The sequence below is a fragment of the Artemia sp. Qi Xiang Cuo genome, chromosome 11 (genome assembly GCF_049724085.1).
Source record: "Artemia sp. Qi Xiang Cuo chromosome 11, ASM4972408v1, whole genome shotgun sequence".
Lineage (NCBI taxonomy): Eukaryota > Metazoa > Arthropoda > Branchiopoda > Anostraca > Artemiidae > Artemia > Artemia sp. Qi Xiang Cuo.
In genome coordinates, this window is record NC_142804.1 from 35053363 (window position 1) to 35071351 (window position 17989).

The following is a 17989-nucleotide window of genomic DNA, read 5'->3' on the forward strand; positions in this document are numbered from 1 at the left end:
CTAGCTTTTTGAATTTCCATTCGAATGAGCATTTTTTGAAGTTTCTACGACAACGCCTTCTATAAAGACATTATATGCCCTCAGGGTATAACTTAAAACCCTTGCCCTGAGGGTTGTGGGGGAGTGTCCTCCTCAAAAATATATTTTCTATCTGGAAATCAACAACGCTGAACAAAATGGCTGTCCCAAAATTTTGATTGGATGTGTTTGGGGGGATGATGGGCGTGGGGGGGGGGGGGGGGGCTAGTTGCCCTCCAATCATTTTCGACCATTTTCGCCCCCAGGGCATAAATTACAACTCTTACCCTAAGGGTTGTGAGGGTGGTTGTCATCATCTTAAGACCTAATTTCCAGAAGTTACAACTATGCTGAACAAAATAGTTATCTTAAAATTTTGATTGGATGTGTTTGGGACAATGGTAGACGTGGGAGGGGCGTTAGTCTCTCTCATCCATTTTGGTGTCTAAAAAAGGTACTCACCTTTTCAATTTCCAGTCAAATGAGCCCTTTTGATGTTTCTACGAAAATGCTTTAAATAAAAACCTTATCTGCCTCCAGGGCATAATTTAACACCTCTGATGGGAGGGCTGGGGGGGGGGTTTGTCATTATCAAAAACCTGACGTTGAGAAATTTCTACTACGTTGAACAAAATTCCTATATAATTAATTTTATTGGATGTGTTTGGGGGAATGATGGGCGTGGAGGTGGGTGGTTGTTGCCCTCCAATCACTTTTGACTATTAGAAAGGGCACGATCCCGTTGAACGTCCAATCGAATGAGCCTTTTTCGAAGTTTCTACGACAACTATCCCTTAGAATTTCCCATCTAATCACTCTTTCTTGAAGTTTTTACAACAAGGCAGTCTATAAAACCTTTCGTCCCCATAGGGTACAACCTAAAACGCTTGTCCTGAGGGTTGTGGGGGGTTGTCCTCCTCGAAAACATATTTTCTATATGGAAATTAACTACGCTGAACAAAATGGCGATCTAAAAATTTTTATTGGTTGGGTTTGGGGAAATGATGGGCGTCGGGGGGGGGGGGCTAGTTGCCCTCCCATCAATTTTGACAATGAAAAAGGGCACTATCCTTTTGAATTTCAAATCGAATGAGTCTTTCTCGAAGTTTCTACGATAACGCCTTCTATAAAAACCTTATATGCCCCCAGGGCATAACATAAAACCCTTGCTCTGATGGTTATGGGGGATTATCCTTCTCAAAAACACATTTTCTATCTGGAAATCAACTAGGCTGAACAAACTGGCTATCTCAAAATTTTGATTGGATGTGCTGGGGGGAATGATGGGCGTGGGGGGAGCTAGTTTCCCTCCAATCACTTTCGACTATGAAAAAGGGCACTAGCCCTTTCAATTTCCAACCGAATGAGTCTGTTCTTAATTTGCTATGGCAACGCCTTGTATAAAAACCATATATGCCACCAGGGCATAACCTACAACCCTTGCCTTGAGGGCTCTCGGGTAGTGTCCTACTCAAAAATACAATTTCTATCTGGAAATCAAGTACGCTGAACAAGATGGCTATCTCAAAACTTTGATTGGTTGTGTTTGGGAGAATGATGGGCGTGGGGGGATAGTTGCCCTCCAATCACTTTCGACTAATAAAAAGGGCATTATCCCTTTGAATTTCCAATCGAATGAGCCTGTTTTGGAGTTTCTACGACAACGCCTTCTATAAAAACCTTATATGCCCCCAGGGCATATCTCAAAACCCTTGCCCTGAGGGTTGTGGGGGAGTGTCCTCCTCAAAAAAATATTTTCTATCTGGAAATCAACTACACTGAACAAAATGGCTATCTCAAAATTTTGATTGGATGTGTTTGGGGAAATGATGGGCGTGGGGGGGGGGCAAGTTGCACTCCAATATCATTCGACTATTAAATATGGCACTAGCCCTTTAATTTCCAATCGAATGAGCCTGTTTTGGAGTTTCTACGACAACGTCTTCTATAAAAACCTTATATGCCCCCAGGGCATAACTTAAAACCCTTGTCCAAAGGGTTGTGGGGGAGTGTCCTCCTCAAAAATATATTTTCTATCTAGAAATCAACTACGCTGAACAAAATGGCTATCTCAAAATTTTGATTGGATGTGTTTGGGGGAATGATGGGCGGTGGGGGGGGGGGGCTAATTGCCCTCCAATCACTTTCGATTATTAAAAAGAGCACTATCTTTTTGAATTTCCATTCGAATGAGCCTCCTTTTTTGAAGTTTCTACGACAACGCCTTCTATAAAGACATTATATGCCCTCAGGGTATAACTTAAAACCCTTGCCCTGAGGGTTGTGGGGGAGTGTCCTCCTCAAAAATGTATTTTCTATCTGGAAATCAACAACGCTGAACAAAATGGCTATCTCAAAATTTTGAGTGGATGTGTTTGGGGACATGATGGGCGTGGGGGGGAGGCTAGTTGCCCTCCAATCATTTTCGACTATTAAAAAGGGCACTAGAACTCTCGATTTCCAATCGAATGAGCCCCCTTTGAAGATTCTACGACGACCCCTTCCATAATCAACTACGCTGAACAAAATGGCTATCTCAAAATTTTGATTGGATGTGTTTGGGGAAATGATGGGCGTGGGGGGCTAGTTGCCCTCCAATTACTTTCGACTATTACAAAGGGAAATATCCCTTTGAATTTTCAATCGAATGAGCATTTTTTGAAGTTTCTACGACAACACATTCTATAAAAACCTTATATACCCCCAGGGCATAACTTGCAACCCTTGCCTTAAGGGATCTGGGGGAGTGTCCTCCTCACAAACATATTTTCAAGCTGGAAATCAACTATACTGAACGAAATAGCTATCGCAAAATTTTGATTGGAAGTGTTTGGGGGATTGAGGGTCGTGGGGGGGCTAGTTGCCTTCCAATCGCTTTCGACTATTAAAAAGGGCACTATATCTTTGAATTTCCAATCGAATGAGTCTTTTTTGAAGTTTCTACGACAACGCCTTCTATAAAAAACCTTATATGCCCCCAGGGCATATCTTAAAACCCTTGCCCTGAACGTTGTGGGGGAGTATCCTCCTCAAAAACAAATTTTCTATCTGGAAATCAACTACGCTGAACAAAATGGCTATCTCAAAATTTTGATTGGATGTGTTTGGGGAAATGATGGTGGTGGGGGGGGGGGCTAGTTGCACTCCAATCACTTTTGACTATTAAAAAGGGCACAAGCCCTTTAATTTCCAATCGAATGAGCCTGTTTTGGAGTTTCTACGACAACGTCTTCTATAAAAATCTTATATGCCCCCAGGGAATAACTTAAAACCCTTGCCCTAAGGGCTGTGAGGGATTGTCCTCCTCAAAAACATAATTTCTATCTAGAAATCAACTACACTGAACAAAATGGCTATCTCAAAATTTTGATTGGATGTGTTTGGGGGAATGATGGGCGGTGGGGGGGGGGCTAATTGCCCTCCAATCACTTTCGATTATTAAAAAGAGCACTAGCTTTTTGAATTTCCATTCGAATGAGCCTTTTTTGAAGTTTCTACGACAACGCCTTCTATAAAGACATTATATGCCCTCAGGGTATAACTTAAAACCCTTGCCCTGAGGGTTGTGGGGGAGTGTCCTCCTCAAAAATATATTTTCAAACTAGAATTGGTTTGAAAATTAATGTTAGGAAGACTAAGTCACTAAGGCTAGGAATAAGTGAAGATGAAATGGTGACGTTGGGTAATGAAAAGATTGATCAGGTGGGCAGCTTCACTTACCTTGGTAGTATTATTAGTAGAGATTGTGGGAGCAGTGAAGATGATAAAAATAGAATAGCCAAGGCTCAGGGTGTTTTTTCAGTTAAAAAAAGTCTGGAAGAATAGGAAGATAAGTCTGAAAACCAAAATTAAAATATTAGAAGCTACAGTGATGACAGTGGTCAAATATGGCTCTGAAGCATGGACGCTCCGAAAAGCGGGTGAAGATTTGCTAGATGTTTTCCAGAGAAATTGTTTAAGGATTGTTCTGGGTACCCGGCTGACTGACCGTATTTCAAACAATAGGCTATACGAAAAATGTGGTTCAATACCGCTCTCTAGGGCTATAATGAAAGAAAGGTTGAGGTGGCTAGGGCATGTTGTGCGGATGAAGGATGACAGATTACCGAAGATTGTTCTTTTCGGCCAACCCTGTTGGGCCAAACGGAAAGCAGGTCGTCCCCGTCTGGGGTGGGAGGACGTCATAAAGAAAGATTTAAAGGAATTGGGAACTTCGTGGGTGGGTGTAAAAAGGGAGGCTTTGAATAGATTGGGGTGGAGGAGGAGCGTGCGTAGCTGTGTTGGCCTCGACAGCTTGGTGCTGCGGTGAGTTGTTACTAGTAGTAGTAGTAGTGCCCTTTTTAATAGTTGAAAGTGATTGGGCGGTAACTAACCCCTCTCTCATGGCCACCATTCCCCCAAACACACCCAATCGAAATTTTCAGATAGCCATTTTGTTCAACGTAGTAGAAAGTTCGCGAAATTAGGTCTATGAGGATGGCAACCCCCCCTCCAGCCCTCAGGGCGAGGGTTGTAAGTTATCCCCTGGGGGCATATAAGGTTTTTATTGAAAGCGTTGTTGTAGAAACTTCATAAAGGCTCATTTGATTGGAAATTGAAAGGGCTAGAAACCTTTTTTAATAGTTGAAAGTTATTGAAGAAAGACTAACGCCCCTCTCACGCCCACCATTTTCCCAAACACATCCAATCAAAATTTTGAGATAGCCATTTTGTTTAACGTAGTTCAAATTTCTGGAAATTAGGTCTTAGAGGATGGCAACCACCCTCACAGCCCTGAGGGTAAGGGTTGTAATTTATGCCCTGGGGGCATATAAGGTGCTTATAGAAAGTGTTGTTATAGAAACTCAAAAAGAGCTCATTTGATCGGAAATTGAAAGGGTCAGTGCCCTTTTTAATAGTCGAAAGTGATTGGAAGACTTGACATTTTTCCAGAGGCAACGCTGTAGCGTTTCCTACAGTAAAGTCCATACGGTTCCAATGTTTTATTATTATTATATTTTTTTCCCAGAGGTACTTTATATGGAAGGGGTCGTCGTAGAAACTTCAAAGGGGGCTCAGTCGATTCGAAATCGACAGTTCTAGTGCCCTTTTAATGGTCAAAAATGATTGGAGGGCAACCAGCCCCCCCCCACGCCCATCATTTCCCCAAATACATCCAATCAATAGTCTTAGATATCCATTTTGGTCAGCGTAGTTGATTTTCAGATAGAAAATATATTTTTGAGGAGGACACTCCCCCACAACCCTTAGGGCAAGGGTTTTAAGTTATGCCCTGGGGGCATAACTTAAATTTTGAGATGGCAATTTTGTTCAGCGTAGTTGATTTCCATATAGAAAATATATTTTTGAGGAGGACACTGCCCCACAACCCTCAGGGCAAGGGTTTTAAGTTATGCCCTGGGGGCATATAAGGTTTTCATAGAAGGCGTTGTCGTAGAAACTTCCAGACAGGCTCATTCGATTGGAAATTAAAAAACCTAATCCCCTTTTTAATAGTCGAAAGTGATTGAAGGGCAACTAGCCCCCCCCCCCCACGCCTATCATTCCCCCAAACACATCCAATTAAAATTTTCAGATAGCCATTTTGTTCAGCGTAGTTGATTTCCAGATAAAAAATATGTTTTTGAGGAGGACACTCCCCCACAACCCTCAGGGCAAGGATTATAAGTTATGCCCTGGGGGCATATAAGGTTTTTATAGAAGGCCTTGTCGTAGAAACTCTTTCCAGATTAAGAATTGGTCTATTCCAGTGAAAGATAAGTTCACGCTAACTGACAAGGTTGTCTTTAGATTTACACTCTGAATCTTGATTTTCCAATGGAGCTGCCTTTTAAGAATTTTTGTCTTTTTACCTTATCTTACAATCTTTGCCAAGTCAGTTAAAAAGACGATCAGTGAGAAGATAAAGCTAGCGAGGTATTTTACTGTTATCCTCAAGATAAGTTTGTACACCCTGAAAATACCAACAAAAATAGATTAACAGATACTTTACTAGAGGCACTGTCAAAGCACAGACAAGATATAGGAAACTGCAGATGTCAAGGTTACAACAATGATGCCAATATGAAAGGAAAGAATCAAGGCAAAAAAGCCCAAATTCTACAGATCTATCCATGTGCTTTCTTCATGTCATATGTCATAGCCTAAACCTTGCTTTGGGAGACATGGGAAAATGTAGTGGCTTTTCATTTTGTTTAAGATACCCCTTAGCATTCAATTAAAATTTAAACTTAATACACATAATAATTCTTGAGATCAATATAAGGGCTATTTTTTCACTCATCAATGTGCTAAAATCTTACATCTTTCACAGAAAACACTTAAAAGTGAAATCTTTGAACTAAGATCTAACATCTTTTGTTGTTTTTATGCAAATGTCTTTCATCATTCTGCTCTGATCAGCAGTCTGAAAACAATGATGAGTATATCATCAAAGTTCTCTCATCATTGTTCTATACTGCAGAAAATGGTGTTCTTCACACTTTTTGCTAACATCAGGAAGCTGTAAGATCTTAGAATAAAGATGAGTTAAAAAACGATAATCTTTCCAGAAAGATGCAAGATCTTAGTGCTAAAAAACAGGCCTATAGATACACCCAGATAAGCCCTTTTGACAACTTGGATGCAGCTGGGGTCTTTTGACATAGTGCAATATTCCCCTCAACATATCCTGAAATTTTCAACTTAATTAACCTTAATAAGATAGTGCAGATAAGTTCTTTTAGCTGCATCAATGCACTCTGCCATTTTGACAAGCAATATACAGAGAAACTCTTTGGATTTAGTTCAATAATTTTAGTTGTAATAGCAGATATTGCATAGTATTTAAAGTCACAGTCAGAAATTGCAGTAGTAGTAGCAGTAGGGTGAACTTGGGTAAATTCAACACAGGGTAACTCCAACAACCCCATCTTATTTGGCTCAGTGATGACACATATCTTTGATTCCGTATGCCATCTTCTTCCTTTAGCTTGGGTACTTGACAACAGTGTTCAATATTTCCGCCATTTTCGGTTCTCTTTGTAACAAAGCAATTTTAAAATTTTGAGGGGGGTATTTTTGGTGGCCATAAGGTAGGTAAGCAAATTTTAAGTGATAGTGCAGAAAAATAGAGAAATGACAAAATGATTCTAAGCAGCTGATAAGTTGATGGGATAGTTTAAGTAATTACCATTATTAATTAGCATTTTATTCTCAAACCAGTCAGGACATAAAAGGGGTATTGGACTTACCCCAGAAAACCCCCAATTTGGGGCAAATCCAACATGTTGGACTTATCCCATACAGGGTAAATTCCAACACAGGGGTTGGGCTTACCCTGTGTATACAATTGGCTAGGTTTAGGCAATTCTAGATTTCAGTGTATTTGTCAACTATTTACAATGTTAACAATACATACTGTACATAATTTAATACATAATAATTGATCAGACAAAGAAGCAAAGAGATTTCCCCAACTTGCCTACTGATGCTCTTGGAATACCTCTGGAACTGCCCAATTATGTTTAGCAGAGTATGGTAAATTTGCTGAAGGTCATAGAAAAGTGGGGCATGGGGCATACCAAACAACAGTTCCTAGACAAAATGAAAAAATATATCAGCAAGAACAAAATCAGAACTCATTTCACAAAGAATTGGCCAGGTGCAGACTGGGGATTTGGGTTTAAGAAAAGAAACATGTGCAATAAGCAGATCCTTTCATTATTCTAAGATTTTATGACCTGCTACAAAAAACAGCAGAAGAGCTTAAGATCTTAGACAAACCAGAATGTTGGCACAACTTGGACAAAACTTTGTTTTGTTGCAATCCTGATAGCCTTAAAATTGCTGGTGCAAAAGGATCACCAGCAAACTGGTGGCAATGGGTGTGAGAACACACCTGCTCCTGCATGTATTAGTGCATCAGACGAGAAACTGCCACTGCTGGTAATCTTCTTGGGGAAAAACACTTCGAGTTCATGGCTACTAGTTCAAGACCATCCAGATGCCTATTTTTCAGCTACTAAGAATGGATGGAAGACAGCAGACCTCTTCTATAACTGGTTTAAAGACGTTTTCCAGCCTTAGGGGAAAGAAAAAGCACTTCTTATTCTTGACAGCCATGGCTCCCATTTATTTTTTGCACTTTTGGAGCTTGCTTCAGAAAAAAATATTATTATCCTCAAGTCAAAAAAATAGATTGTATAAGGTGAAGATGCAGTACCCAAATGAAATTAATATTGAAAATTTTAAACATTATAAAAATCGGTTAACTCTTTTCTCAGACAAGCGGAAGCAAAATATTATCAAAATGAATTTTACAAATGTGATTCACCTCAGGAAACGTGGAAATTAATAAATGAAAAACTGAATAATATTAAAACAATAAATATTCCATCTCACATTACAAGTCATGAAGGAGTCAAGATAACTGATGAGAGAGAGATGGAGGAAGCATTTGCTGACCATTTTAGAAAAGTTGGACATGGTCTGGTGGATCAAATCTCTGCTGGAACACATAATCATAGAAAATATTTACCAAATAAAGTAGATAAGACTATATTTATGTACCCTATCCGGTTCTCGGAATACCAAAAAGCCGTTACTAGTTTGAGAAATGGATTTTCGGCAGGATGTGATGGCATATCGACTTCTCTGTTTAAAGAATTAGCTGGTGTACTTTTTCAGCCGCTTTTATATATTTTCAATTCTTGTATATAAAATGGATTTTTCTCAGTTTGTCTTAAAATAGCTAAAATTTTACCTGTTCAAAAAAGATGATGAAGGTAAACCAAACAATTATTGGCCAATTACTATTTTATCACCTGTTTCTAAAGTTTTTGAAAAGATAATAAAAAGAAGATTTATTTCATTTCTGGAAAAAAATAAGTTTTTTTTCTCCTAATCAGTTTGGTTTTTTGAGTGGTAGATCAACAGAGCAAGCAGTAGCTGCTTTACATCATTTCTTATCAGAGGCTATGGATGATAGTTATTTGGCGGCAACTATATTTTTTGACATAAAAAAAGCTTTTGATACAATAGATCATGCAATTCTTTTTGATAAGCTGGAAAATATAGGAATCCTTGGAATAGCTCTGGATTTAATGAAATCGTATTTATCTGAAAGAAGTTTTAAAGTCCAAGTTTGTGAAGGATCATCTCATATTTTCCCGTTAGAAAATATAGGGGTAACGCAGGGATCTGTATTGGGGCCGATACTTTTTTTGATTTATATAAATGATCTTCCAAATTGCATACCCTCAGGTGATGAGCTACCAATATTGTTTGCAGATGATAAAGCAATTAGTTTGAGGGCGGGCAACGAGGAAGACCTACGATTTTCCTTGGAGACTGTTGCTTTGAATGTAAATTCTTGGTTTCATGATAACCGATTAATACCTAATTTAGAGAAGTCGGAATTTATGGTTTTTGGGAGAAGTTCGAGGTCAGTGAAGCGTGTGTCATTTCAAATTATTAATATTGGAGCTTCCTCCATAAAAAGAGTGGATTTATTTAGATATTTAGGTATTTATATTGATTCAACTCTGTCGTTTAATGCGCATATTAGTAAACTTAAAGCAACAGTGTCCAGGAATATCGGTTGTTTGCATAGATTAAAGTTTCTGTTTACATACCAAATCATTACAACTTTATATTTTTCATTAATTGATTGTTATTTCCAGTATTGTTTGACTTTTTGGATTCTGACTGTCCCTTCACATTTACGAGGACTCCAAATTGTTCCAAATAAATCAATAAGAATTCTGGACCATTTTTTAGCACACCCTAGGAAGACAGAGGAATTATCTGAAATTAAAACATCTTTTCTATTTCTTGATATTCTGGATTTACAACAAATTTTTCACCTTAATTTGGGCATATGGTTTTTGAAAATCCAACTTAAAGATAATTTTTTCAATAGTATGAAACTTTTGGTTGAAAATAAATATAGCCTTTTATCAAGAGCTAGGATTAAGTTTCTTTTCCCGTTTGTTAAAATTGAGAGATCCAGACTAAGTTTAAGATATCAACTTCCTCATATTGCGAATAAATATAAGTTATTTGAATTAGTAAGTGAATCACCATCACTATACATATATAAAAAGAAATTGAAAAAGATTGTCCTTTCAGCCTACAGTAGCGGGGATTGATTGTATTATTGATTTATTTATAAATTGTTAAGTAAATCCCATCCCTATCTCCGTGAGTCGATAGTTAAGTTATGTATGTTTTTTTTTTTTTTTATCACTTCTTATTTAAGTTTAATTTAAATCGTGTTATGTTCTTATCAAATTTTCTTTTCTTTGTGAAGTTATGTTAGCGGGAAGTGTATTTTTTTTTCCCCTATTGTTTGATAAAGGAGACATTACGAGATTCCTCTCTTCTCCTTTGTATAAAATTTATGTATATGTTTTTGTTAAATAAAGTCAAGTCAAGTCAAGTTGCCAGTCCATGCATCCAATGTTCTGCAGCCCATTGACAGGATTATTTTCAAAGGGCTGAAATCATCCTATGAGCAGAAGCTTGTGAATTGGCAATGAACACACCCAGCTGACATCTCAGCAAAAGGACTTCATTTTATGTCAGATCTGGGAGACCTACCTTGCCCCTTCACTGGTTAAAAAATCATTTTAAATGACAGGAATTACGATTCTGCTATTCCAGCATGTATCAACTGCAACATGATTGGCAAGACAAAGATTGATCCAGCCAGGTTAAAACAATATGTTGAGACAAAGATATCAGAGACTGGGAATTTAACAAGAGTGGCAATCACAGTGAATACTACAACTAATCAGATTACTATTTCAGTGTTGGTTAGTCCAAAAAAGATACATGCACATGAGAAATCATTTGTTGAACCTTTCTTGGACTCAGTCTGGTGCCCTTCTCTCAATACCTCAGTGCCCAGGACATCCAGTAGGCAGAGAATTGCTTGGGAAGCCAAAGTAGTCACATCTGTAGAGGCTTTGAGAGGGATTGAACAAACAGAGAAAGAGAAAAAAAGAACTCAAGAACAAAAAGAGAATATGCTCAAGCCAAAACTGAAAAAGAAATATGATATTTCCAGTGAAGACTTGACGTCCCACTGGGTTCCAAAACTGACCAGATGGACATCTATTATACTCTTGGCAGTGAAAATGAAGAAGAGGAGGAAAAGAATCTAAATTACAGCTAAATGAGTACTATGCTGTAGCATACAATAGCAAACATGATCAAGAAGGCTTGTATATTGAAAGGCTGCTTGATTTCCCTGATGAAAATCTTGTTTGCACAAAATCTCTTTGCTGTCCAAGCCTAGCCAACTATACATATCACTGGCTCCAAAAAGATGAAATTGACAAAGTTGGAGAATACATCGTTGCTGGACCATTGGAGCTTTCTGGAGCTGGTCCCTTCACTCTACCATCATTCCAAATTTGGCACGTCATCAGCCTGTACAAGAAGCACACTAGGCCCTGCAAGTGATCAAAAGTTTGCTTTCTTGACTCTTTCTGATATGAATTACCTTTTTTGATAAAGATCCTTTTTTTAAACCAAAAAATGAAAAATAACTTTTTTCTCTAATACAAATTGAGAATACAATTTTTTTTCTAATTATTTGAAGTATAATGTTACATTTTTTTGTATTTACAATAAAAATTTGAAAAAATACCATTCTCAGATCCTTCTTCTATGTATAAGGTAAGACCAACGCTGTCGGAATTACCCCATGGTAAGCAGAAAACCCTTGTTCTACATTGGTACATGGAAACCATTAGCAATAGATTTTGTTTTGCATGGTATTTTTGTAAATAGAAGTATCCTCTATCATGTCTTAAGATGACATAATTTTTATCTCTGCATGCATAGTATTTATCTGGGGGTGTCAGATTTACCCTAGTCTAGGGGGTAAGTTCAACCTTCCTGAGATGGGTTACTTTGGTGCAGTAGCTCACAGAAACAACAAAACTTGCAAATTTTATTGTTCATGCAACTCCAAAACAATTTTGGGACCAAATTAAGGGGAAAAAAAACTCAATAAGGGGTTGGACTTTCCCAAATTTACCCTACTAGTAGTGGTAGTTGCAGATGCAAGTAACAGAGTGTCTTTTGATTTGGTTTAACATCTCTCTCAACATTCCCTGAGGTTTCACCTTAATACCCTTAGTCTTCCCCGGCATACCCAGGATCAAACATCCCCTCCATTCCCACTGATAAATCATATACGTAGACAACTGGCAGATTGCTCAATTTACAACCCTTTCCCTGGGGCAGAAGGGGCATGACATCCCTAGAGGATTAGTTCTTAGACCTTTTAACTATTTTGAACAAAGTGACTGCTTTGGATTTTGACAAGTGTTGAGGGGGAGGGGGACACCTAAAAATTTCAAGGGAGCCCTTTGCACTCAAGGCACTTTTGAACAAGCCCTGAAAGTTTCAACTTAATAGGCTCAGTTGTCCCTGAGATGTTGCTGATACATCCTTTTGACAGCTTGCATGCACATAGTGTTTTGATTTTGCCCAATATCCCCATTAACACTCCCTGAAAGTATATGTAAGTAAAAGTAGTTGCACTTACAAGCATTTGCAGTTACAGCAAGCATTTGGCCTCAATAGTTGCAGTTGCAAGTAGTCTTAGTTGAACTCACAAGCAGTCACATTTGCAAGTCCTCATGATTGTAAATAATCTTACTCGAAGTTGCAAACAGTAGCAGTTGCAAGTAGCTGTAATCATAGTAGCAGTAATAGCAGCCCTGAAAGTTCCAAGTTAATACCCTTACCTGTTCCTAAGATACTGTAGATATGCTTTTTAGATAATCTAGATGCACTTGCTGTCTTTTGATTTGGTTCAACATACCTCTCAACATTTCCCAAAGTTTCACCTCAATATCCTTAGGAATTATAGGAACAGTGCCTCTTGCTAGGATATCATATCCTGTTATGGCACCCTCTAATTTTCGATCAACATAGTGTGCCTAGTGCACAAAGTCATATCACTTTTGTATGTTATGTATTATGAATAAACACTTCTTTCTGTAGACGCTTGCCAAGACGTTTTTTGAAGATGATTAGTGTTGGTGCTGACACTTCTTCTTTGGGTAACAAGTTCCAGTCTTTAACTGCTCTAACTGACCAGAAAGAAGATCTCTGTCTAGTTGATGCTGTTTGTTTCTGGATTTTTGCAGAATGACCCCTAGTATAGACATTAATCTGACTACAGAAGAATTTGTCAAACTTGGTTCTATCTAGATTCTTTCTCGATTTGAAAATCTGGATCAGGTCCCCTCTTTTCCTTCTATAGTTTAGGCTTGGCAGCTTCATTTGTTTCAGGCGCTGTTCATATGTCATTTCTGTTAGTCCAGAGAGTTGGTTGGTTACATGTCTCTGCACCATCTCAATTTTGATAGCATTGCCAATGTTTGAGGGGCCCCAAACCATGTTTCCATACTCAATGGTTGGTCACATAATGGCTTTGTAGAGTCTGGTGAAGGTTTTAGTGTCTAAATACCTGAAAGACCACCTGATTAGATCAACCAGCCTGCTTGTCTTATTTGCAAAGAGATCTGTGTGTTGGTGGAATTTCAGCCCTGAGTCTATAAAGATCCCCCAGTCTCTTTCACAATCAGTGTGTGATATGACTGAGACAGTGTTGGTTTTTTCTAATGTAAGGGTGTCATCAATGTTTTTTGGCTTTGGTCCAATCCATAATGTCTTGCACTTTTTAGCAGTGAAGCTTAATCCTAGGCCCTCATGATTCCTATTCAACAGGTTAATGTTGCTCTGCTGGATGGTTACATCTTCTTGTTTTGTCACTTGCCTGAAAAGCTTTGTGTCATCTGCAGAGCTTGACATGGCTGATGATGCCCTCAGTTAAGCTATTTTTGTGGAGGATGAGAGTAGTGGCCTTATTACACTCCCCTGGAAAATGCCACATGGTACACTAGCTTTTGATGACACTTTAACAATCTACTTCTACTTTAACAATTTGGCTACAGTCAAGTAGAAAGGAAGATATCCACAAAATCATCTGCTCACTTATACCAAAGGTATAAAGTTGTGAGAGTAGGGTGGTATGGGGGACTTTGTCAAAGATCTTTTCAATGTCAAACAGAACCACCAGAATACTCAGGCCACTTTCCAGGGCTGTTGTCCACTTGTCCAAAGCTTCCAGGAGCTTTTTAGCCTTTTTAGAAATGCCAAGAATCAAACATTCATCCCTTTCCTAATGATAAACCCTGAATGTAAAAAATGGACAAATTGCATAATTTACATCCCTTGGACCCTTGCCCAGGGGGCTGTGGGGACATGGCATCCATGTGGCCATAATTGTTATGTCTTTTGACTGTTTTGAAAAAATGGCTCTAAAAATTTGTATCAGTGTTGAGGAGGAGGTAGGCATCTAAAAAGGGTGAGGAGAGCTGGTTGCCCTCTAATCACTCTTCAACATACCCCTTAACATGCCCTGGAGGTTCCAACTTAATACCCTTAGTTGTTCCTCAGACATTGCTGACACATGCTTTTGGCAACCATCCTACAGTGTGTATTGATATTGTTTGACACCATTCTCAACATTTCCTGGAAGTTTCACCTTAACTGTCTAAGCCTTTATCAACTTGCATAACAGACCCAGAATCAACTTGCATAGTTATTTGACCTTTAGACTATTTTGAACAAGATGGAACATAAAAAGTGCAAGACATTATGGATTAGACCCAAGCCAAAAAAAATCAATGACACCCTTACATTAGAAAAACCAAACACTGTCTCAGTCATATCATACATTGATTGTGAAAGAGACTTGGGGATCTTTATAGACTCAGGGCTGAAATTCCACCAACACTTAGATGTCATTGCAAATAAGGCAAGCAAGCTGGTTGGTCTAATCAGGTGGTCTTTCAGGCATTTAGACACTAAAACCTTCCCCACACTCTACAAAGCCCTTTTGTGCATTGAGTATGGAAACATAGTCTGGGGTCCCTCATACATTGGCAATGCTATCAAAATTGAAATGGTGCAGAGACATGTCACCAAACAACACCCTGGACTAAATAAAAATTCCATATGAAGAGCACATGAAACAAATGAAGCTGCCAAGCCTAAACTATAGAAGAAAAAGAAGGGACCTGATCCAGATTTACAAATCAAGAAAGGATCTAGATAGAACCAAGTTTGACAAATTCTTCTGTAGTCAGATTAATATCTATACTAGGGGTAATTCTGCAAAAATACAGAAACAAACAGTATCATCTAGACAGAGATCTTCTTTCTGGTCAGTTAGAGCAGTTAAAGACTGGAACTTGTTACCCAAAGAAGTAGTGTCAGCACCAACTCTAAACAGCTTCAAAATCCGTCTTGACAAGCATCCACAGAAAGACGTGTTTATTCATAATACATAACATACAAAAGTGATATGACTTTGTGCACTATGTTGAGCCAAGATTAGAGAGTGCCACAACAGGATATGATATCCTAGTAAGAGGCACTGTTCCTGTAAGTTAGTTATGGCTATTTCAAAATTTTTATCAAATATCTTTGAGGGGAGGACAGCTAAAAAGGCATAGGAGGGGAGCTGGTGCCCTCCAACCACTTTTCAACATAACCTGAAAGTTTAACTAAACATCCTCAGCTATTCTTAAGAGATTCTAGATATGCCTTTCTGATAAACTGGATGCACATAGTGTCTGTCTTTTGTTTAGTTCAACCTTCCTTAATATTTCACCTTAATACCCTTGACCTTTTTGGATGAACCCAGAATCAAACTTTCCCCCTATTACCAATGATAAATTCTCCATGTAAATAATGGGCAAATTGAATAATTTACAATCCTTGCCCTGGGCTATTGAGGCATAGCATCCCCAGATCCACAGTTATTAGACTTCTTGGCTATTTTGAATAGACTGGCTTTTAAAATTTCAATCTGTGTTGAGGGAGGGGGTTATCTAACAAGGGCAAGCTGGGGACTTGTTGCCCTCTGGTCACTCTTCAGTATCCCCTTAAAATCCCTCCAAAGTTTCAACTTAATACCCTTAGCTGTTCTTTAGATATTGCTAATATACCCTTTTGACAACTAGCATGCACATAGTGTGCTGTTTTGTTTGACATCCCTATCAACATTTCCTTAAAGTTTCACCTTAATACCAAGAGGCTTCCCCAACAGAGGGGGGGAGGTATGTCAACCACAGAAGCATAGTTATTTAATATTTGAGCTATTTTGAACAAAATGGCTATCTTAAAATTTGGTTGGGTGTTTTTGGGAAATTTGGTTGGGTGTTTGCCCTCTAATCACTTTTGATGCTTACAAGGGGCACTAGAAATTTCAATTTCTAATCAAATAAGCCTTTCTAAAGTTTCTGTAGCCACCCCTTCTATATGAAGTTGCTCTTGGGAAAAAACATATAATAAAATACATGGTCCTTTACTTTAGAAAAAAACATATAATAAAATACATGGTCCTTTACTTTAGAAAATACTAGCGTGTTTCCTTTAAAATTGCAAGTAAACATAGGAAATATCAGGGTGATTTTTTGGTAAATATTTACCAAATCATATTATTGAGTTACAACTAAAGTGAATATACCCCTCAATGCCTTTTTTATGCTCTTTACACATATAATAATATTTTTGTTGGAAATGAATTTTAGCCCCCCCCCCTATATATACCAATTCAGGGTATATATTTGCACATTAGGGAGGTGGGGGAAAGTTTAAACTTACCTCTCATTTACATCAGAAATAACATTACCCCACCCCCCCTAATGTGCAAATATATACCTTGAATTGGTATATAGAGGGATGGGGGCTAAAATTAATATCTAACAAAAATTATTATTATATGTGTATAGACCCTAAAATAAGTCAAAATGTGGTAGGCTAGACTTAACTTAGTCGTAGATCAATAATATGATCAGGTAAACATTTACCAAATTTTTAGTTCTTCTCAATAGGGATGTGGGGCAGGATAGGCCTAGGCCTATTAGCTTATTAAACATAGGCCTACTGATTATGTGGAGGGAAACAGTTTTTCTGTATTTTCCAGTACTGATTAACACCCTTTGTTTTCTTTGCTGGTGGCTTCCTTCATATTACCATCAGAACTAAGTGAAAATGGGGGAGGGGTATATTTACACATTAGAGGGGGGGAGGGGTAGTGTGTAAGTGTGCACAGGAATTTTTCTAGGCCTACATATTATGAAGTAAGGATTAAAATTTTTCCTTCTCAATAGGCCTAGGCCTAATTATAGAATGATACCACTAGCTCCTGCACAGAGCCAGGAGCTGTATCTTCTACATTAGGGGAGGGAATATGATACAACTGAAATAGAATATGTTTTTTTAGGGTAGCCTAATTGGAAAGGGTATTGAATAGTGCATATTTTTTTATATCTGATTTCTATCCTATAGCCTAGCCTACCATAAATTTGCCATTTTTCTTTTAACTGTACAGGAAGTTAATAGAAATCATACCGAACAGCAACCCGTACAGAAGCATCATCGCCCATTTTAGGCTATTTTCGCTATAAAACCATGTGATTCACCATTGTTCATTGAAACAACTTAGGCCTTCGGTCTGTACAAGCCTATCTTTTACAATGGGAAATAATGAAGCCAGATAGATTTTTGTTAAGAGCCCCGTTTTGACGCCGCTTTACATCGATCATGGTGCTAGACATACTTACGTAGATTACCGTTTTAACTGCTGGGTTCGGATGCTGTGTCTTGAATTTGACAGTCTGCTGAATACGGTATCATGTAAACATTTAACGAATGCCTTTCAGGACCTGCGCTCAACCATGCAATTTTTGTAATTTCTAATTTTGAAGAGTACGTGTCCAAAACATAAAATTTCGTTTGGTTAAACAGATGAAAACCTGACAATAATTTTGTTGACTTTGCTTATAACAAGCTTCAAACCCGGTGCCGGAAACGGGACTTAAGAGCAATATCCAGCAAAAATGTCTTCGATGTCCGACTCAATTTTTTAATCTGGATTTATCTGTGTACAAAAAAA

At 38.3% G+C, this 17989-nt stretch overlaps 1 protein-coding gene across 1 annotated transcript in view; it reads right to left on the minus strand.

The window, feature by feature from the left end:
• The window catches only part of Klp31E (kinesin-like protein 31E), a 145943-nt gene extending 128374 nt beyond the window's left edge, over positions 1–17569 (minus strand). The window contains exon 1 of the mRNA XM_089096735.1: positions 17446–17569. Within this exon, the coding sequence (XP_088952861.1) occupies positions 17446–17480 (35 nt within the window). The 5' untranslated portion in view covers positions 17481–17569. The remainder of the gene's footprint in view (positions 1–17445) is intronic.
• Positions 17570–17989: the final 420 nt, after the last annotated feature.